Source organism: Mustela erminea, chromosome 6 (genome assembly GCF_009829155.1).
Source record: "Mustela erminea isolate mMusErm1 chromosome 6, mMusErm1.Pri, whole genome shotgun sequence".
Lineage (NCBI taxonomy): Eukaryota > Metazoa > Chordata > Mammalia > Carnivora > Mustelidae > Mustela > Mustela erminea.
In genome coordinates, this window is record NC_045619.1 from 33,553,573 (window position 1) to 33,576,500 (window position 22,928).

At 34.0% G+C, this 22,928-nt stretch overlaps 1 protein-coding gene across 1 annotated transcript; it reads right to left on the reverse strand.

Moving 5' to 3' along the window:
• Positions 1–1,488: 1,488 nt before the first annotated feature.
• ALX1 (ALX homeobox 1) lies at positions 1,489–22,347 on the reverse strand. Its single transcript, XM_032346851.1, has 4 exons — positions 21,905–22,347; positions 18,718–19,022; positions 15,629–15,757; positions 1,489–2,176 (listed from the first exon to the last, which is right to left on the reverse strand). The coding sequence occupies exons 1-4, from the start codon at positions 22,128–22,130 to the stop codon at positions 1,856–1,858; spliced, it is 981 nt and encodes a 326-aa protein (XP_032202742.1). The 5' UTR covers positions 22,131–22,347; the 3' UTR covers positions 1,489–1,855.
• Between the last annotated feature and the right edge of the window lie 581 nt (positions 22,348–22,928).

Genomic DNA, 22,928 nt, shown 5'->3' on the forward strand with positions numbered 1-22,928 from the left:
TTAAAATTTAAATTAAGAAAGCAGGAGAAAATGAACACAAACACTACTAACTTGGGAATTTTTAAAAAGAAAATCTTACACTTTCGTTCTAAGTTTTAGTTACCAACCTCCTATTGACCAGACACATGAATGTATTAGAAGTCCTTCTGTTTTAAAACATGAAGGATATTTAACAGCTGCCTAAACAATCTTCTAACAAGAGCTTGTGCATGTAAGCATAATTCTCAGGGCCAAAGTTGAACAAGTTTGTCCTGGGAAGAAAACTAAAAAGAGAGAACCCAAAAGTAATAAAGAACAGAGTTATTATGAAGTCAAGGGCTGTTTGTTTAGGACATCACTCATCTCCATCATCTGCTTGATTTTAAAGTTTTATTACAAAAAATTGTCTAACTGCTGTAAATATTTTTCCTACTAGGAAGAGACACTGGATTTAAGTACCTTTTCTGAAATTTAGTTTTTAGAATTCATTTATTCCTATCTTTTAGTCTAGAGGGCTTCCAAGCATATCCCTAAAGTCTACACGAACCACAAGTAAGATTCTAAGGGAGTACAAAGAGCAGAACTTGCTCTGATCCAAGCCATGGGACCCATCTTCATTTCAATTAATTTACTTTGCCTTTATGAATTAAGAGTCTTTTAAGGAGGTTGACATTTCACTCATCTGAAAAAGCTTGGAATGTGACAGGGGAAAGGGAGGAGAAGTAAATCAAAGGGGTTAGCAATTTTCCAGATGCAATGTATTTTTCTTTTCTTTTCCACCAGAAATTTTAGAGAGCCTTCTGACATTTTAATTCCCTATGCAAAACCACAGTAGCAAAAAAATGCTTACGGCTTATATATCAAAAAACAAACACACACACATGTGCACTTGCATAAGCCCAAGAAATAAATATAAATTTGGATTTGCTGCTCTTTTAACTGAAAATGTTTCATAATAAAGCATAATGTGACATGTCAAAAAAAAGTTTCTTCTGGTGTATTTATTAGAAGTTTGTGCATACACTTGATTCAAAATGACATACTTTTAGTTTAAAAGCAGCAGCAGGTTTTGTAACTTACATTTTTCCTCGTGTGTGATGCTAAGTCGGTTTGTGTTGGTTTTTTCACTGAGTTGGTGCTGACTTTTTCATTTAAAAGGTAGCATTTATAGAAACTATTCTCATGACTGTATTTTAAATCACACCGGAATATTTCAGTTATCACCTTTAGCCACATGGTTTCAGGAAAGTATGCCCAAATATTTCATGCAAATGCTGGCCATTTCAGAAGAGTTCTATTTCATGGGAAATTCACTAAAACATCTATAAGTAAAAAAATCTTTTAGGCCTGCAGATAAATTCTCAGCAATGGGGGATATGCCCATTGTGTCTTGGAGCCAGAGAGAGAGAAATAACAGTCAACTCCCCAAAACACCCTGCTTCAATATTTACCTGACAGCTTTGGTATCTTGACACTTTCCCAGTGCATTTCCTCCTTTATCAGATATTATTTTACAAGGGATTTCTTGTTGCACAGAACTGACATAAATCAATCTATAACAGAGGAATTTGTTTAATACATTTATTCTTTTAAGAAGTTGCATGGTCGTATTTCATCGACTTGTACAATAGAAAAAAAATTTACTACTAAAACAGAGTTTGTGGAGACTGATGGATGGTAAACCTATTTAGTCTTTTCAGAGGTTCATTCTTAGATTTTAATGTTAAATAATAACAACTATTCATTTAAGCTGGTCTCACTGTATATCTTGACCTTTAGCAATTCCACACACAGCAGCTTATTGTGGTATCCTTTAAATATGAGAAATAGAATGTTTTACTTTGCCATTAAAGGAAAAATAAAAGAGTACTGTATGTTACATGGCCCATGAAATATTGGCAGTGTGCTCCTTGGCTTTCATTCGAAGAACTGCGATACTGGAAGACCTCCTTTCGAATTCTGGCTTTGTTTCAAATGCATGTCCATTGGTAGCCCCAGTAAGAAGAGAGTCAGTGAAAAAATTGTTGAGGGGCACGTGGCTGAACTGGTTCTGGTGGTTTGAAAACCCTGTGTAACTGGAATCTGTCCGAGGCGAGTGAGAATAAGGCGTCATGCAGGAGGACGTGTCACGTGGTAACATGCATGAAGTAACCACAGAACCACCACTCGCATTTCCTGCCCACAAATTGTTCTGAATCTGGAATATATAAAACAACAAATATTACATTTACGCATTCTCACTTTTGTTCCCTTACATTTGTTAAACAGGGTTGACTCAATTTTGTCAGCTATTCGTTGTTTGCTCCCATTGGGTGGTCTGTAATGACATTCTGAGTACATAAAGTAATTACTAAAAAGTAATTATTTGGAAGATTCTTCCAATCTGTTATACTGTAATAGATCACCAAAACCCACATATCTGACATCAAATACTCTCAGAACATGTCAGTCTCTTGAGGATTCTTTTTATAGTCGTGATTTTTAAAATGAAATCTAGATTTAGTCAAGATTCATGACAAATCCATGTGTTTAGAAGAGCAGTTTAAAATAAGGTTTTAAGTTTAAATATAGCTTATCTTTCTAAACTCAATGACACAATTGCATTATCTGAAGTTCTGCAGTTGGACTCAGTGTGGCAGCTTCTCATTCCTGATATTTACTCTGTAGATTCTTTAATCAAACTCATTATTGGGAATGTTTAGTCTTTCATTGCCTTCTATTTCCTATAGTCTTAAATACATAGCTCTGTGAATATGAGAAATATATACATATTTTACACATTTTTTCTATGCTTTATCTACGATATGGTGAGGTTACAACAGAATTATGACATGTAAAATAATTTAAAATTCTAAAACATGACCATTACCGAATAATGAAAACACAACTGAAAAAATATGCGGGTACTAGCAAAAATATCATAAGAGTACAATTAAAGTACTATATAACATTTTATTTAAGACTGAAAACTAGATCGTCACTTGTGTGCAGAAAATTCACATTTCTTAGTATTAGGAAACAACAAACACAAATTTCTCTAAATTTACTTGCAGGTAAAGGAGACATTAAGTAGAATTTGTATAATACAAGTTTTAAATAGGAGGAATCTTAGATCAACTATTCAAACAAAGACAAGGAAAAAAAAAGTGATCACATGCATTACTGAGAAGCACAGAGAAAAAACATGCAAACAGTAGTAGCTGAGGGAAATGAGAGTTTGAGCCTTAGAAAACAAAACTTTAAAACTGCAATACTATCACAAAAATTTGAATTACAAGAGCAGTAAGACCTATGTTTATCACTTCTGGCTTCCTTTTTTAAAAATCAGGATAATTAGTATCATATCCTCAATTGTTTTTAACACATATACAAATAATGTTTGCTTATATTTATTTTTACATAAAGATTCCAGTCTACTGCATATAACCTCCGGTGTGGTTTCACAATACTCACACTTAAATCCTTCTTTTTAGGACAACTTATTTTCAATTAATAGCATAAAATGTCACTGAATCTTCTACATGGCACTGGTAGAGATGTTACTCTGTCAGTCAAAAAAAGACTGCTTAACCAGTTTCAAACATAAGAGAAAATTTGAACAACTAATTTCATCTCTTAGTTGGGACTTCAAAGATTGGCACAATGCTCACTTCAGTGTTATTTCAGAAATATTTATATAAATATATTTATAAGCTGCTTTAAATATATTAAACCTGTGAAACATATCTATAGATATATATAATGGTTTGCACATTTTATTAATCTTTAAGTCACCATGGGTTATGTTGTTTTAATTTGGGCTGATTGTACTAAATGCATCCCACTTTAGCCAAAATATAATGACTGGTGCCACTGATTGCTGAGTTATGTATCTCAAACCAGTAAGAGGGACTGTTAATGTCATTACTCTGTCAACCTAGCTCTTCTAACTTGATCTGGGTGATTTTCCTCTGACATTCAATCAAACATTGTGCTACACTGCAAAACCCACAGTCACATGTCTGACAAAAGGGCTTTCAGGAAATGAAAGTGAACTAGCTTGCTTATTTTTGAAAAAATAAGTGAAAGGCAAAATAGAGGTAGAGAAAGATTATTTACATTTTAAGTTTGTTAGAGGATTCCTCAATTTATATATAGTATTGCTGAAATTTATTATTAAAATCATCTATCATATTTTAAATGCACAGAAATGTATTTAATAACTAAGTTTAAAAAAAGGAAGTGAGGATGATACAGGCAAGGAAAGTAATCTATGAATGTAAATTAAGAAAGTGTTCTCTCCCTAAAGAATTCATATTAATCTATTAATTAATCTCCCTAAAATAATTCATATTAATCTATTATAATTCATATTCATATAAGTCATAATAATTCATATTAATCTCCAGTTTCCCTGGCACAAACAAGTATTTTTAGTTTGATCAAAACTTCTTATCTGGACATGATCAAACAAGTTAAATGTGCTACTTTTGGTGACAGAATTTCTAGCATATAGAAAGAAATGTTTTCTTAACAGAACAGACTGATAAAGCACGTTACTACAGCAATATTTTAGTTGGATTTGAGAAGATACCCAAATAGTCCCTTGGGTAGTGATAATGTTGCACATTTTTACTGGTATGTCCTATCTCCTGATCTCTATCTTCTCCACCCCATATCTTTCTTTCATTTAAAAATTCCTGGCTTCATCTGACTTTAGGGTTTTAGTTGGTTTTGATATCGAAAGTTAGATCCAAATCATAAAAAAGACAATATCCCCAATGAATTGAGGTTTTGCTTCCTCTGAAGCATTCCTTCTGGGTGATTAAAGATCTGATGAAAACAATCAAAATCATCCTCATGACAGCTAATGGCTATCAATTAATTACTGCATGCATGGTATTAGATGTACTGTGAGGATCCTTATCATTTCTACACACTAAAAGATGCTTCTTTGCTTTTAGTAGCCCCATTTTATAAAAGGTAAAACTACAGAACAGAGAGCTTAAGAACCTTCCACAAGATGTGTAAGTCCAACGGTAGAGGTCAAATCTGAACCCAACAAATCTTAAGAAATGCAACAATGATATAAAAACTAGTCTTACAAGCTGAAATTATTTATTTACTTATTCCTAAATTTAGCTTTGTGGGGGTTCATAGGCTCTATTCTCTGACAGCAAAACCCCCAATGTTTGCTCATAACTTTTTATTCATCCTTCAGCTTAACACAATACATAATAAGCACTTCATATAGTGACTGAAAAAAACTTGAGGAATATGAAATTTGAACTGATCCATCTTGCAGGTATAACCAAAATTTTATGGACAATTTATGCAAATATATCTAAATTTGTTTCAGGATATGAGCTCCATAATCACTATTCTGTATAATCTTGACAATTATCATGAAAATTTCATCCCTAGACACTATTGACTGTATTTCTCTAGGTAGTTTTATTTCCTAGCACGTACTTATTCTTCATCATAGATACATCTTCTTGGAGATTCTGACCCATTAAGCATGGGGTGCGGCTTATGGGATTTGTATTAAAATTAGAGCAATGACAATATTACAGGAATTCTGAAAATCACCTGGGATTAAGAGACACTACTGAAGTCCAACTTCCTTCAGAAGGCAAAAAACCCTCGTACACTTTCAATTATATTTAATTCTTGTGATAAGAAGCTCACCTCTTTAAAAATTTTTCATTCCCTTTAGGGGAGCTCTGTAAAAAAGTGAGCTGTTATCTTCCTCTATCACTTCTATTTCCGTTCTTTAAAAATGACACAGAAGAGGTAGCATCCTTCATTCATGGGAAAATCTTCAAATAGCTTAGGCAATTATGACACAAGTCTCTTTTTCTCAAACATTCCTCAAAGGCAGTATTTGCTCAAATAAGAAAGCTGTTAGAGCTTGTGGTTGAATAAATCTGCTGTCAAGGTAGGCTCAGTCTATGAGACCTCCACTCCTCCACCAATTCTATTTTTATACAAGTGGTCATGTTAAAACTATGGGCTCGAACCTACAAGGCCTATTGTCTAAAACTGTATATATATTTGTTAACAGAGAAGCCACACAAAAATCTCGCTAACTCATTAGAAGAAATATATTTGCTATTAGATGTTGGAATGAAAGAATACATTTTTTTTTTTCCTAAATAAGATGACTACTTTTCTTTTTTGGACTATTTCAGAGACACCTACAATGGTGGAGCTCAGTACCAAATAAATTTTAGGGTTTTTGATTTTTTTTTTCAGGCCTCTAACTGCAAAATATTAAGTAGCTTCACAACCAGGAATACTTATTAAATAATATTCATGTCTTACTTTCCAATGTGCCAAAAAAAAAAAAAGACCCCTTTACATTTTTTCTCCTTTATTGTGTTTAAAAGAAGTAGAAAATCTAAAAACATTCCATGTTTTAACGTGCTTCACAACGTTTTACAAAAGTTCTAGGGGTACGGTTCAAAGCATTGTCCAGGAACTTAGCCAACTGAATCTCATGAGCATGAATGGAGGTTCGGTTGACTTACTACACTCTACTCTGAACACGTGCCCCTTAATGTTTTTCTAATCAAATAAAAGGTTAAAATTTAATTATTTCATGACTTTGAATTTAGGAGGAAAGTTGTTGTTGTTGTTTTGTCTGATTCTTTCCAAATAGAAATAAAATTCATTTAACACTCATTTTTCTTCCAAGGAATTAAAAAGTAATATATAGGAAAGAAAGGGTCAACATGTATTTGTATTTTATGCACACACACACGCATACATACCACAAACACACAAAGAGTTTTTCACTGTGGATATATATTCATGTGTTGAAATCATATGGTAAATAATGAATGAGAAATTATAAATCTTATTTACCTTCACCTTAGAAACTTGATATATTCTTTTATAATCAAAACTACAAACGAAATTTTAATATATTAAACGTAGTGTATGTTTCTAATATATTTACTGATTTTATTATAGTAAGCAACTTTTCATATTTGGAAAAAACCTTTTAAAAGAAATGCAAGTTTGTTTCTCTTTGCATTAGCTGTAAAGTACCATGATATATAAAAAACAGTTTCATGACAGAATTACATATTCTATTTCCTAATGTTACTGCCATTTAGAAGCCACTACCCTATGGAATTTAATCTGTATCTAAGAGACACACTTAATAACATGAAATCAATGAGTAACAATCATTCCCTAATTTTAAAGCAACTCTAAAACTAAATATTTTTCTACCAAAACAAGTTTATTTAACCTTACTCCTTTTCTATATATAAATGGCTCTTACTTGCCACCAACATCCATATGTACACACATACACACACAGAGGCCACACACACATGCTATACTCATACTACCTTCACACCATATGCCTACACATGTCCCTGTGGGAGTTAAAGGTTGCTTTAAAAAAACACAGGTCAGGGATTCACAGAGAGCTATCTGTAATAATGCTTTAGCAATAGCTTCTTTGCATTAAAATCCCAAAGTTGATTTTTGGTTTTCCTCTTTGAAAGACTGTTTACATTTATTGACCACTTTGTATATTATTGAACTTATTATATAGATTTACTACCGACAGTAAGCTCACATTATCACTTCTATAATTGACCAGATTTTTATATGGTCTCTTTAAAAAATGCTAACATGACTTTCTGCAAAAACAGTTTAATTTTTTAAAATGCCATTAAATTCTTTATTAGCATAACCCTCCCTTTAAAATTTAGGGTGATAAAATGTTAATAAGAATCATACACTTAGTAACTTGAAGATATTTTTAGCTGTTGACTGATTTTAGGTTTCTAATAACTTTTCTAGTAACTACATCAAGAAGTTCCTGGCAGGGAGAAAGAGTATAAATGTTTTTCTAAATAGTGAACTTGCTACCAGTGAGTAAGTCTCACTCGCTACCAGAGTAAGTGAATAATTCTCAAACACTGACAGTTTGTCCATCTGAAAAAAAAAAAAAATCCCAATTAAATTAATTACAAAGTGAAAAGATTTATCTGAGCACATTGAGGTATACCTAAGATAGAAATGAGGGTACATTTTCATCAGTGCCTATTAATTAGCTGTAATCTTCACATTAAATAATTCAGATAATATAAAATTATTAAGATTATTTTGGAACTAATTTACATTTCAAAAATTTCAAAAGTATACCTTTTAAACATATAGTATCATTAAGATGTAGTGATTAGAAATTATTTGTCAGGAAAAAGTCATATATTAAATACTGGTTGCTACTTTAATTTTTTAAATAAAATTTCATCTTAGAAATATGTGCAGAGATTTGGAACAAGGAACAGTGAATTTTCCAATAAAAAAAATCATTGTAAGATATAACAATCATATGAGACTAAAAATCTGAGTAGAAAACTGCTTTACAGAAAAGCAAGTATATATATATATGTATATATATATATTTTTTTTTTTTTAGTGCAAAAATTAAAAGCACTAATCTTGATAAGAAATGTTAATGTCTGGAAATTTTCAGAATGACATCACATTAATGTGTTTAAATTTTGCATTATTTAAATACTATTTGAAATAGGTGCTCCAACTCAAAAGCCTAAGAAACATCAAGGACATACTTTTTCTCTTCTTTTAGTGTTGGATGCATTCTTAAACTGTATGGTAGTTATGGTCATTAAAAAGACTAGTGGGAAATCTCACTTTATATTCCTAAAACAACACTTTTCAAATCAACTCACTTAAGGACAGAATAAGATAATAGGATTTGCTATTTTGCTCATTATTCAGCAACAATGATCAACATGGAGTATTTTCCAATTAACTGTCACATTATTTTTTATGTATTTTAATATATGCATGATAGCCATTGTTGACAGTGCTTGATTCATTTTTAGTGACACAATTCTCCAGTTAAAACAAAATCTACAATTATAAGAAACAAAGATTAAAATATAAACTAAGTTTTCCTTGTGAATTAATAATTTAAAATATAAATCCAATATGCACAGAATATTTTTAAATTTAGAGGCTACATGAGGCTTAATAAATATGGCAAGCAAAACCTCTGAATTAAAACATATTCTAAGTTAAGGAGGGCACGTATTGCATGGAACACTGGGTGTGGTGCATAAACAATGAATCTGGGAACACTGAAAAAATAAAATTAAGTTAAAAAAATAATAAAATAAAATATATTGTGAGTTCATATTAACAATAACAGCATGTGCTGCAGATTTTAACCTACAGATCGTTGTCATAGATTTCTCAGGCTTAATTTCTCTCCCGGGTCTTCTCCATCCCCTGTGAGATAGTTTTTATATGTATAAGCAACAATAGCACTCTTCAATAATTTATTTTTGCATTTGCCTTATTATTTATTTTGGTAATATACTCAAATGTTGACAATACCTGTTTCATGTTACATGTAAATTATTTTTAATATATACTTATACATGTATATGAAATATTCTTCATAAAAATTGTTATACAGCTTGTATATTTTTATACATTAAATTATATTAGCAATTTCATATTAATATGACTTGTTGACCCAATGATGTTAATATTTTTGTCCCTCCATTCCTCCTAAGAGAAGTTTCACTGTATCACTGTGGGACCATTTTATTGGTTGTCTCACAAATATGAGAATATTTATTATACAATGCATCAAGTATAGCTACATTACCAACATTAAAAAAAGATTATTGGTTATTTATTTACTGTTTCAGATGCCTTTCAATTGCTAAACCACAGTGGCTGAAGGAGACAATATTCTTTCTTTAGCTTAAGGGAACCTTTCAAATTAGTAGAGAACTGATGCTACTCTTAAAAGGGGCAGAGTGAACAATATTTTCATAATCACTATTTTATAGAAACATTAACATTTCCTTAAAAAACTGTAAATTACAATTTTTGAAACAGAATTTATTAAACTAGAAATACTGTACAGCGTTCATCTGTATTTTAAGTTGCTCCAATGACTATATATATATATATATATATACACATAATATAAATAAATATACATATATATAAATTATTTATAACTTGAATCCAATCTTTGGTATGTTCAAACTCCCAGTGGCATACATTTATTAAGTCATCTATTAAACAACAGAAAGCAAGACACTGCATGGGTCCTGTTATATATTATGTAAACAAAGATTTAGTTATGATTCTCACTATACACTAAGTAAAACCCTATGGAAATTTTTGATGGGAAACAACTTCAAACCTTTTAAAAATTTTTGATGAAAATATTTTCTTCATGAGAAAATAATTTTGGTGGATTAAGAATACACTCAAACATTCCTTAAAGTACCGTATTTGTTTATCTTAATTTAAAGAGGAAAGTACATTTAACTAAATCTGATCTTCCCTAGACCCTTAAGTAGTGAATTTACTCAAAAATCGGATTAGTTAGCTGTAATAACAGAACATTCACACCCCTTAGCTACCTCTCTACTGGATAATCAATAATGACTAATGGCTATTATAGAGTTGTTACTACTTATTGAGCACTCATTATGTACTAGGCAATGTCCTAAGTACTTGGCAGAAACTTCTGTTTCTAATCTTCACGAACATCGTATGAACTTGTATACCCATTTTATAAATGAGGAGAAACATGCCTAGAAGTTAATTCATTTGCTAAAGTTCTAAAATCTATTAAGTAGCAGAGTCAAGATCTGAACCCACAAGTCCCTGGCTGTGAAGCCCATAGTCAAACATTAACACCTCGTCCTCCTCAAGTTCCATGACTTGGTTGTACCGATTGTTTGGAAATCCATTTAATCTTCACAAATAAGAAAAAGTAATCCTCTACACCACCAACTCTTGCACCAATAATATATCTGCTTTACAAAGAAAAAATCTGAAGATCAAGGAAGTCAGGAGACTTACCCAAAGTTACCCAGAAAGTAAATGATAAAGTTGATGCACATGTGATCTAAGCCAAACCTAAGGTCATGAAACTAGAGATTCTTTTAAGAATGAAGGCTGGCTCTAATCCTCCAGAAAATGTTTAGATCTTGAAAACTATTTTATTCGACAAAATAATTATTTTTAAAAATGATTTGGTGTCCATAAACGAGAAATAAATTAGAATCTACTCTTGATAGATGCTTGCTTTTTCAACTCTAAGACAAAATTACATAGGTCCTTTTAGTCTGCTGGGTGTGGGTTGCATTAAGAAGTGTCTGCAGAATTTGGTATGAAATTTTGACCAAATTTGTAATCTTGACCAAAAAGGAAGATATTTTGTCTGGATCATTTATATAACCCGTGCCTCACACAGTACCTAGCATACATTTGTTGCCTAAAATGCAAATGACTCTGGAAGAAAAAAAAAAATTAAGTTGAAAGTGTTCTGCAAAATCTTTGTAATCTATTTCTTTCAACGGAGGAAGAAATTGAGACTCAGAGAGGGAAAGAGAACTGCTAAGGACCCCAGAGATCCAGAAATTATCTCTTTTTACCGAAATTGATTAGTTTGGGGTTCATAAGATATTCCAGAATGTTGAAGTGAAAAACGACTTTTTTTCACATCTATTCAGTGTATACATAATTTGCTTAATACTGTTGTACTCTTTTTTTGAAACATAAATACTTTTTTAAAAAGAATACCTGAAAACAGTCTAAAAAGTGTCTACATTTTTTAAACGCTTTATATCATTATTTTATATATTTAAAAATGAAAGCATGCTTGCTTTCCAAAATGATTTGGTCTTTTAGGGTCAAAATTGAAATATTTCATTGCTCAGTGATGGTGCTTAAAGAGCTCTGAACCCCTGCACTCAGAAAATCTGGACTTAAGTTCAATGAATTAATGGCCATATGAAAGAAGCCTGGGCTAAAATAAGCCCTCAACTGCTAGGTATTAATTTTACCAGTAGGGCTGTTGTTACTATTTTTTAATGAGATCAATGGAAACAAAGTATTTAGAACACTTTAGAAAATATTAATTATATTCATAAATAAACCTATTATAGGTTATATAGAGATACTTTTATAGTTGGCAAGATTATTATCCACATTGAACAGATCTGAAGAGACCATTTTCTCAACCATTTCTGTTTTCATGTATTTCTGTGTAAGCTTTTGTTTTCCTGCCAAATTGTTAGTTCTTTATTTCTGTCCTGTTTCTAGTTTCCAACTTTTTGGTAATTAATATTTTTTTCTGTAATTAGTAACAGTAACCAAGCTCAGTGTCTTACTGCACTAAGTTGTTGGATTCTGTTTTGGTTCTTATTTTTCTGATTATAATTTCTATTTTCAAGGCACATGCTCAAAAAAAAAGTTTCCTTTAGGCTGAAGCTTGCGAGACATGATCTTGGCATAATTATTTCTTCAAAATAAAAAAAAAAGTCAACCACATATTTTTAAGTTCAGATGGAATTTTCCTGACTTTATCCAATACCCACACTGGGGAGTGAGAGACATTCTGATTTCAGTATTTTTGGCAACCAAATGTCTAATGACTTACCAATATAAAAAGTTACAATAGATTTTACAGTATTGAGTTTTATTACTGTTGATGAATTATACTGTCAAAATAACTTCAAAAACAGTAACTTCAGCATGTGATGCCTGTGTTACCATACTTAATTTAAGAGTTGGTATAACCAATGTACATAAATTTTGGAGAAACCACAAGGAAAATTGGTGAAAAATTCCCATGACTTGTGAAGGGAAATTTTTAAATTAATCCTTTGTTGGAGTGAAAAAGACTATCAAACGTATAATTTGATTATACCATCTCCCTCCATGATTGTACCATCTCCCTTCCTGCTTGAGGTACTTAGTACTTGAGGTACTAGTAGGTTACCTCAGTGTGCTAACAGACCATCTCTAAAGCTATGAGGCACAGTAACACAATGGCAAGATAATCCTAGGAAAAAGAATGACTAAGAGTGTATTAAGTTACATTAAGCCCTTATAAAGAGTTTAGTTCGTGCCCGGCACTCTTCTAAATGTTTTATGTTGCACTGAAGAAGAAAGTTAAGTTAGAGTTAAGGCAACCACCAGCAAGGCACAGGGAAGTGGGGGGAAAAAAACCCACACAAACAAACGGAAATGGGGTTTCCCAGGAAAAAAACGAAAACCGAAATAAAAAGATGCAAAAAAAAGTATGTTGTAGTCAAGAAGTGTGATGGAGCACACTTGACTAGTAAGAGTATATGAAGTCCATTTGAAAAGAGTTCATTAATTTGTAACTTTACTATTTCTAAATTTATCACAGTGAAGTAGTTCGAAATATCTCAAATACCTGCCAATACACACTATCTCGGTCGTATTCATTGTTATTTTACTGATTCTGTGTTTAGTTTCTGCTCCCCTGAGCGAAACTGCAAACCTGCCTAATGCAACTTACGCTTTACGCTCCTTTGGTATTCATTTATTAATTATTCCATCTTTTCAACACAGCTGTTGGGAGAGAGTCTATGGGATGGGTTAAGATCTTGCACGTGGGAGCCAGACTGCTTGCGATGAGATAGATCGCGGCTTCGTCCCTAATGAAGGTTAAGTATCTCCCCTCTCTGTGTCTCAGTTTACTCATATGGAAAATGAGGAGAATTCATCAAGAACACCTATTGTGTAAGATCGTGATAAGGATGAAATGAGTTACTCCACGTAACCCTCTCAGAACACGGCCTGATCCTATAAGGGTCATGGCTGTATTAACAATCACGAACCCACCAGAGTGCCTGCTCTCAGGGAGCTTAGAACCTACCAGGGAGACTTCCTCGCAGCACTTTGTTCACTACTCAGTTAGGACACTCAAAACTATTGGGTGAATCAAAGCTCATTTGCCCTATGTTGATAAGGAGCAGAATATATATATATAAAATGTGTATTATATATTTAAAGGCATATGTGTATATATATAAAATATATAATATTTATTATATATTTAAAGACATATATATAATATTTATATAATTTATAAAATATTTATTATATATTTAAAGGCATATGTATATATATAATATATAATATTTATTATATAATTAAAGGCATATATATATATATATATATATATATATATATATGCTTTTAAACTGGAGGAAAAGAAGGAACTCCTTTAAGATAAATTCCTAGAGTAAGAAAAACAAGGTTCTCCTGAGGGCAGGTGTGGACATTTATTCCGAAGCTCATGTCGTCTTCTGGTAAACTGCAGTAGCAAGGCTTAGCTGCAGCAGCCCTTCACAGGCTGTCCTGTGAGGACACTCCTGTGATCACAGGTCATTGCTGTCATCACGGGCCGATTCCTTAACTCCCCATGGGTCTCGTTTCCTAACGTTTAGAAGGACAGAACCAGGTGATCTCTGAGGCTTTTACTCACATGTGATAAGACATTAATAAATTTGGTGAATTTATCTGGAAGGATGAAGCTCTCAAAATAGGTTTTTAAGAATCATAAAAAGCATCAGAATAGAAGGATGCACAAAGCTAAAGGACTGAATTTGTGCTCACAAGGTATGAACTTCAACTTAGAGTTGAAGAAAATGAATACCCTTCAGTTTTAGGCTGCAAAGATTTGGTTACTGGACTGTCAAGGTCTTCCCTGAGCACATACGTTACATATTTGTTTTCAAAATGGTCTGTAACAATGTAGATCCTTAAACAGTAAGGAATGAAATAACAAATATCTCGCTCCTTATAATACAAGTGTTCCTTATCATGTATCAAATATAGTTCTGAATACTGTAACTCAGTAATAGGAAAAATGAATGTCCAATTAAAAAGATAAAATGTATCTTGTTTACATGAATTACAAACTGTGAGAAAGAAAAAAAAACCTCAAAATTAAAGGGAAATAATGAGAAGAAAAGGAATTTCTACATGCTCTTTAAAATGAGATGAGAACTCCCATAGAAAGGGGTGAATGTGGTTTTGTTTTGTTTTTAAAGATTTTATTTATTTGTCAGAAAGAGAGAGGGAGAGAGAGTGAACACAGGCAGACGCAGAGGGAGAAGCAGACTCCCTGCCCAGCAAGGAGCCCGATGTGGGACTCGATCCCAGGACGCTGGGATCATGACCTGAGCCGAAGGCAGCTGCTCAACCAACTGAGCCACCCAGGCGTCCCTGAATGTGTTTTTAAATGTGGTAAATTTTTTAAATGATCTTCAGTACTAATCCTATAAATGTTTTAAGTAACCAAAGGCTAAACAAATGGACTAGAAACAATGAAACAATGGACTAGAAACAAAGCTAGAAAGACAACATAGAAAAAGAGATATTTTTAAGTGGAACTGAAGCTTTCATAGACCACACCACCACTAGGTTAGGGGATGGCTCATAAAACATTAGCCACAGAGACAGCACGCCAAGCAATGCTTTATTTATTTGTTAAAAAAGTTAACAAAGGAAATGAGTCTGAATAGTTAAAATGTAGACTAATTAAAAGGTTTATACTGTGAATGATGCTACTTCAGTTGTTGGCAATGTGTGATAAGGAAGGGACCCTAAAATATTTTTGAACAAATGGTTCCAAAAGTAAATAATAATGAAATAAATATTTTAGTAAAATAAGCATCTAACAAACATGCAAAAAGTCTTCTGGAGGTTAACATTTTCATTCTTGACTATTGCATCAGACATAATAAAGCCAATAATAATATTCCTTTTAGGAATATACAAACCACATCTATTTTTCGCGATCAGTATTCTGTGACGTTTACCATACCTGTGGATAGCTGTCAGTCCTTGGCAAAACTGATATATCATAGGTGGCAGCAAAATGGCTTTTAGCTTGTTGTATTTGGCCATAACGTTCTCTTTTTCTCCACTTGGCCCTTCGATTTTGAAACCAAACCTAATTTTTTTAAAAAGTATAATTTTAGATGAGGAATATTTGAAAATGCAATGGTGTTATTAAAAGCCACAGATCAGAAAGAACAAACCAGGTGTACAAAATCACTAAGAAATAAATTTATGTCACAAAAGTAGCCACAAGTTTTACTTTCTATTTCACCCTGGTAAGTGGTATGTCCATGAGGCAATATAAATTAATAGAAAGGGAGGAGATACTTTAAAAAAAAACATTTACTATGTCTCAGACTCTTTTTTCATTTTGGAAAATAAAAAGTAATTAGATTATATGATTTTAAAGATTCCTATGTCTCCAAATTATCATAGATAATTTTCCTCTCAGAGAATGCTGCAAATCTGGAAGACATTCATGGTTTTTTAGTATGGGGTTATGCACATAACATTAACCCAGCCAAACTATAACCAAATTAATATCTGGATCTGTCAAAACAATTATCTTTAGAACATGTCACAGAGTGAAGACTGTGTTGGGTTGTACCCATACCTTAGATAATCTTAGAAAAATTTAAACACTAAGATTACATCCAAACATATGGTACTGGCAGAAATATGATTATTTAGAAACAGAAAATATTAAGATCACATATTAGATTGAGCATGATAAAGACTATAGGTAAAATGGAACCATCTGAAATTGAACTCTAGTTTTAAAATATACAAATGTGCTTATTACATAAATTATACCACTTATAATACTTATCTTCCCTTATAAGAAATGCTCAAAAATCTCCAAATCATTTTTCCAATATAAGAGACTTATAGGTAACACAAATAATAGGATAAATGGGAAGATATACCCATGTTCAAGAAAGCCTATTAGTTACTAGAGCCTCTATAGAATCACTAAGCTCTCATCCAAATATCTCTATTTCTATACTAATAATATTTATCATAATAACCATCTTCCTTATCACTAATTCACATGTGGAACTCTCCAGAATCTTCACTTAATATTTTAATGGATTAAAGGGAGACACAAAAAGTTATATTCAGTATGTGTTTTTTGATATTTTTGAGTAGACATTTCACAAGCAGCTGTCAGGAAGCTCTTCAGCTCTTCTGAACTATGTTCAGAATAGAAAATACTTACAAAAAAGCTGGAAATCACATATCAAAGTGCAGACTGTTAAAATTTACTTAAAATTTTTACTTTTTCATAATCAATTATAATCTTCTCTATGTTTACCATCATATTTATGCATACATATTAAGCCTCAGTTCGATATGCAAGCATGTGCTGCAAATTTAAGGTGGCACTTTAGTTTCCAGCGATTAAAATAAGGCTATGAGAGCTACATGTTCAGTATTGTTTCTTAGAACACTGCTGGTAAAGGTGTATTACACACAATGCCTAGGGCCCATAATAACAACAACAAAACAAAACATAAAATATTTTCTCCCTGTCTTCACAGACACTAGGAGTATAGTAAGGGAATTTAGTAATGAAGTTTTTCTTTTTTTTCATTGAGAAAAGAGATCTGTACAATCTCCTTAAAATAGGTATGAATTATCACTCTGATACGAAAAGCCAGAAAGAGAAAACCTGAATAAATTACGTTCAGGTTGGCTCTCTGTGCATGTTTTTAGACAAAAATTAATCAGGAATTGATGAAATGTTAAGGCGAAAACATCCATTGTGCACAGCTGATCACTCTATAAGTAAACAAATTTTTCTATGGTTACAAGTATAACTAATCCAAATATATGAACACAAGGCAAAAAAATAATAATAATAAAATAGCACACACATGGGACTGATGTTAACACTTGACAATTCAGAATTCTTCATTAGCATCAACTTTCTGTATATTTACTTCCTGAACTAAAATAAAGTAAGTATTCTCTCTACAAGCTAAAGAAAAATCCTGCTGCTTGGTATTCCCACACCACCAAATGCTGCTTTTAATGATGAAATGGACTTGCAATGGCTTAATCTTCAGAAGAAACACTATTACTCTCATGACAAAATTCTTCACTATTTTATTCATTTCTCTATTCTTATACTGTATGGGAATTGCAAACTTTAATATTCTCCTATTTGGCGTAGTAAAAATGCACAAAGAAACAGGCGATTCCCTGAAATTGTTGTTACTTGAGAACCAATAAAATGTTGTTTAAGAATACCAACTCCAGAAAAATAAAATATGTCTAAGAGATAGAAATTTACTTAATATAATTTTTTTCAAATGATTTAAAAAGTTGAGTATATTGTGCCACCCAATTTGATGATTTGAGTATAACTTAAAATATAATTGAATATATATTTTTAAATTACTTTAAGAGCATTATTTCTATTGCTTCTGCAAAAAAGATGCAAACTATCTACATTTCAAAGTTAAAATGGAATGGTAAGGCAACTATTAGAGCTAGAAAAATTACAAGTGAGCTATACGACCTTTCTTTATGTGTAGTAAAAATAAGTTATTGTATATTTAACAATTGCAAATTTATAAGACTGTTTCATTTTTTTCTTTGTTTTATTATAACCCCAACCTAATAAAATTATAGATCTATGGGCCCTTACACAAAGAATTTACTAATACCTGGTGTGTAATGTAAAAAGAACCTTAATGTCTGATAAAATAGAAAACAAAACAAAATAAAATAAATGTATTAGTAAATAGATAGCTATGATTCTGGGTTTTTGCCCTTTAAAAATTAATATTTAAATTAGAGATATTTATGATGTTCTCTTTTTTTTAAATAATCATTAATTTGTATGCCTATGTAATAAGTCAAGTGTTCTTTTAGGTTTTTGTGTGAGTGATTAAATTCTTTGCAAGGAAAAAGAAATTTTAGTAGACCTACATGCATATAGTACATTGTTCTATACCTTTAGTTGGAGAATCAGTTTCTTCTTTTGTGGCAAAATGCAACCGCTGAATTATTCTAACAGTATCTCCCACTCCCAGCACACACCCAAGGCCTTCATTTGGCTCCTACCTGCACCCTGGCCTCCGTGAGCTCTGTCCTCAGAGCAAGCTGTTCTCTGACATATACATCCGGGTAATGGGTTTTCTGAAAGACCTTCTCCAGCTCCTCCAGCTGCAGGCTGGTAAAGGTGGTTCGGTGTCTCCGCTTCTTACTGCTGGATACGTTGCTGTCACATTTATCCCCAAGTTCATCCAGTTCTCCCTTTTCTGGCATCCCTTTCACGGGAGACATCCGGAGACTGTTACAGTTGTCCATAGCTCTATTTAGTTCGGTGTGAAGAGGCTGTCCTTCTACTTTAGTGATCCCATAGTTCACTGTACCCAGAGGGGGGAAAACAACAGTTCTGAGGATTGTGAAACATTTCAATGAAGAAATTAAGTTGAAGTCATTTACAGCATCAGGAAAGCAGTCTGTTAATGATTTACTGTGCCATTATTAATTCAAACATCATATCTGGCACTATTATTAATCCACTCTGGGCAGGTTTAAAGCCATTTCAAAATGTGTGACATGGAACTCATATAATTTACCAGATTTTACAGTTCTATTTTACATGGCTAATGTAATGATTATGCACATAATTTAGAATCAAATAAGGTGATCAAATTAAAAGATGTTCTAGACTTTTTTTAAAAAATTGAGCTTAATCTTTGAAAAGTGAACTATATTTAATATAAGTAGTGTATGTATTTATTCACAGCAGACAAAATTGAGCTACTTACATGGCTCAAGACAGTTTAATTTGTAAAAACTGAAAAATTTCAATTTTAAAAACAATACTTCTAAATCCCAATCCAAACTCTTCCCAAAAGTTATCTTCCTGCTCTGTAGTATGGACTACAGATTTAAGATATGGTTTTTTTCTACTGTATGTTGAATATTGTGACTGTACATTCATGTCTGCTTTTTAATGTTTTTTTCAAAAAGTGACCTGCTAAATTAATGACTTTCATGTCAGTTTCTGGAAGTGCTTCTTTTAGAACAGAATAAAATTTAAGTAGACTTCTTTAGTGTAAAAATTCACTTGTGATTCTTTCTCAATAGGTCATATATATATATATGATTAAGTCATAAAATGTGTTTTAAGACAGAAAGCTTTATTTTTCCCTAAAGCAGACATTAAAACATCTATTAAAAGATAACAAAAGATGTCATCTTCCATTCTGTTTAGGAGTGTTTCACTCTCAGTGATATCCTCCAGATTTGATTGCATGCTTGCAATATGATATAAAACAAAAATCTATCACATGGTGCCACACACACACACACACACACTGAGACATGCAATGGACGCACGTAATGAAATTGCAAAGAGTTTTTGAAAAAGTAAAGAACCCAGCTGGAACAATAATTTCCAAAGAGTTGCAATACTTATTTCGTTTTTGTCTGTTTTTAAATTATCTCATAACATATTTTAGCAACTGTTCTAATCATTATACCAATGTTTTGAACTTTAAGACCTAAGATAACTTAAATGCTTAATATCTTTTATGCAAAAGATGTGATGTAAAACTAGATATAAAGAAGAGCCATGACTGATTAACAATAAGGTTTTGTCTAGGGCTGAGTTAAATGGGGGAACTTCGGTAATTAGGGATGGGGGAGGGGAAGCAGCCGTGAGGCTAAGGGCATCTCAGGAGAAAGACAGGAGCTTTCCTAAATTTAGCGAACTGCTGCCTACATTCATCTTACTTAATACTTTCCTATTAAAATTCAACCTAGAAGTGTGATATTTGTTAAAAAGTTGTTAAGGTATCAAGAATCACCTATTTCTCTTATTTTGGATTCCCGACAATTTAAAATAGGATGTAGTCCCATCCAGCAATTGTTAGGACGTCAGAGAATCGTTTTTTTGTTTTTTAAATCCTGTCCATTCGAATAATTTTACGTATACATGTAAGAATTCCAAAAATAAAGATACTGCAGTCTGAAATACAACTAGAAAGCCAAAAATTAGCATATCAAAAATAAAAATTAATTGCGTGTGTCTTTCTAAATAAATGACAAACTATTTAACTGATTTTCTCTGTCCTTCCCACCTTTACTTTTGGTTCAACCTTGCAAGTGAAAAGTAATTTGCAATGCCGAATTAGTAAAAGATAGGAGGGTTTTTTGTTTTTTTTTTAAACTTACTGTGTACACAGTATTTAGAAAATGAGCTCCTATGAGCCAGTACCTTGCTGGATTTTGACTCTCCATTAAAACAGGGGGCGGGAGGCTTGTTGTAAATATTTCACACTTAATTCGTTTGTTATTTTAAAGCAACCCGCTCCTTACAGCTTAACTGTGGAATATATACAATGATAAGGAAAAGTCCTCTTGGAATTGTAAACTTGCTTTAGCTGTCTCGATCTTAAAAAAATAGGTTTGTATTGGGTTACAAGATAGAAAAGATAGATGGTTTGTTTTGATAACATTTTGACTTTGAGATACTTGGCCGTTCAAAGTTGAAGATTTCACCCAGAAGCATTCCGAGAGAGGGCTCTTAGGTGACTTTTAATGTGGAGTCAGAAAAATAGACAATACAGAGTTCGGGAGTGAGTGCTTATATTGGGAATTCTTTATCCGAAGCTACTGAAAGTGATGTGTTTAGGAAAAAAAAAATTATGTGTACTGTATTGCAAACCCAAAGAATCAGAAGTCACAACTTCACACAAGTTAATCTACCAATCTTCCAATTTCACAAAGAGAAATACTGCTACGTCTTGGGAAACTTTTCTTAAAAGGTTTTTCACCTAAAGGAACTCAAAGTTTCTTGTTCGTGACAACAGTGACATCCTCTAACGAGCTATGATCGATTTCTGCTCCGTCTGCGAGGGCAGCGCGTCGGGCTCACAGAGGAAGAGCGCTGTCTTGACTCAATTACACTCTCTTTACCGCGCTATCAGTTTACTGTTGGATCCTGGACAGAGGGAGTCCGGGACCCAGAAGGGACAGCCCTCGACAGCTAAAACGGAACCGCGCGGAGGCAATCTAGCGCCTCGTCCTTCCTTGGCCCTTCCAAGTCGGCGGCAGCCAGAACACCGCTTCTTAAAACGCTCACTGTTCCATTGCCTTCCTCCGCCCTCCGGACTCTCGCTCCCCCTTTCCTTCCTTCCATCCATCCTTCCTTCCTTCCTCCCCGCTAGCCTGTCCCGACACTTCCCCGCACTTAGGGTTTGCAGAAGGGTGGCCGAGGCTCGGGCAGGCGACTCACCGCCGCTCTCCTGACAAGGCGAGGCTCTCTCCAGGCGCACGTGATGCTCGGCGCGGGGCAGGGGCCCGAAGGCCTGCACGCATTTGCCCGCGGACGCTTTGCTGTAAAAGGACTCATTGTCCAGCGTCTCCATAACGTGCTCCAACGCGCCTCCTGCGCCCATGTAGAAGTCACTGTTTTTACTCGGCGGGCTCTTGAGGGCAAACTTCTCGCTCAGAAACTCCATAATCCTGGAAGGCTGTCGCGGAGCTCCTGGGGCGCAGAGGCTGGAGAGCGCTGGGGGAGGGCGCAAGTGGGCGGGAGAAGGGAGGGCCGAGGAGGGAAGGGGAAGCGAGCGCTGCGGGGCCGGGAGCTTCCCGGCTCCGAGCCCTTTAATACGTCCGGGATGGAAAGGGGGCACCCGAAGTTGCTTTTATATCTTGAAACTCAGTTGGGCTCAACGGGCAACCTCCCAGTTCTAATGAATATGAAAATAGGCAGGCGACTAACTCCACCCAGGGTCCCCCTCCGCCCTCACCCCACCCCCACCTTCCCCCACTTACCCGGGCAGGGCGCGTCCAGGCCTAGGTTAGACAGACAGCTCCATTTCAGACAAATGCCAGGAGGGACGAGGCCCCCGACACCCAGAAACATTGTCGCCGCGACAGCGGACTGGCATTTCGGAAGAGCTTGGTGAGATCGCAAAGCAGTTAACCCTCCACTCCCTGCTCTCCGCGCCCTTCCGGGCCGGCTGCCCGACACCCGCTCCCCACCCCGCCCCCACGCCGGCCACTCACTACCAGAAAGATTTAGAGGCGTCTTAAGAACTTGAAAGGAAGTATTACTCTAAAGGGCTTTTATTTCATCCGTAAATCGTTTATGTGGAAGATCCACATTAACCCGAATCGCAAGAAGCCAGTTAGGTTGGCAGCTCTTCCCTGGGTCGGCCGCGGTGGAGGGGCGGCTTCTGCTTCTAACCCGGAGGAGCTCGGCGTCCCGGCGCTTTCAGCGCTCACGAGCCTTGGCCTTTCCTTTCTTTCTGGAA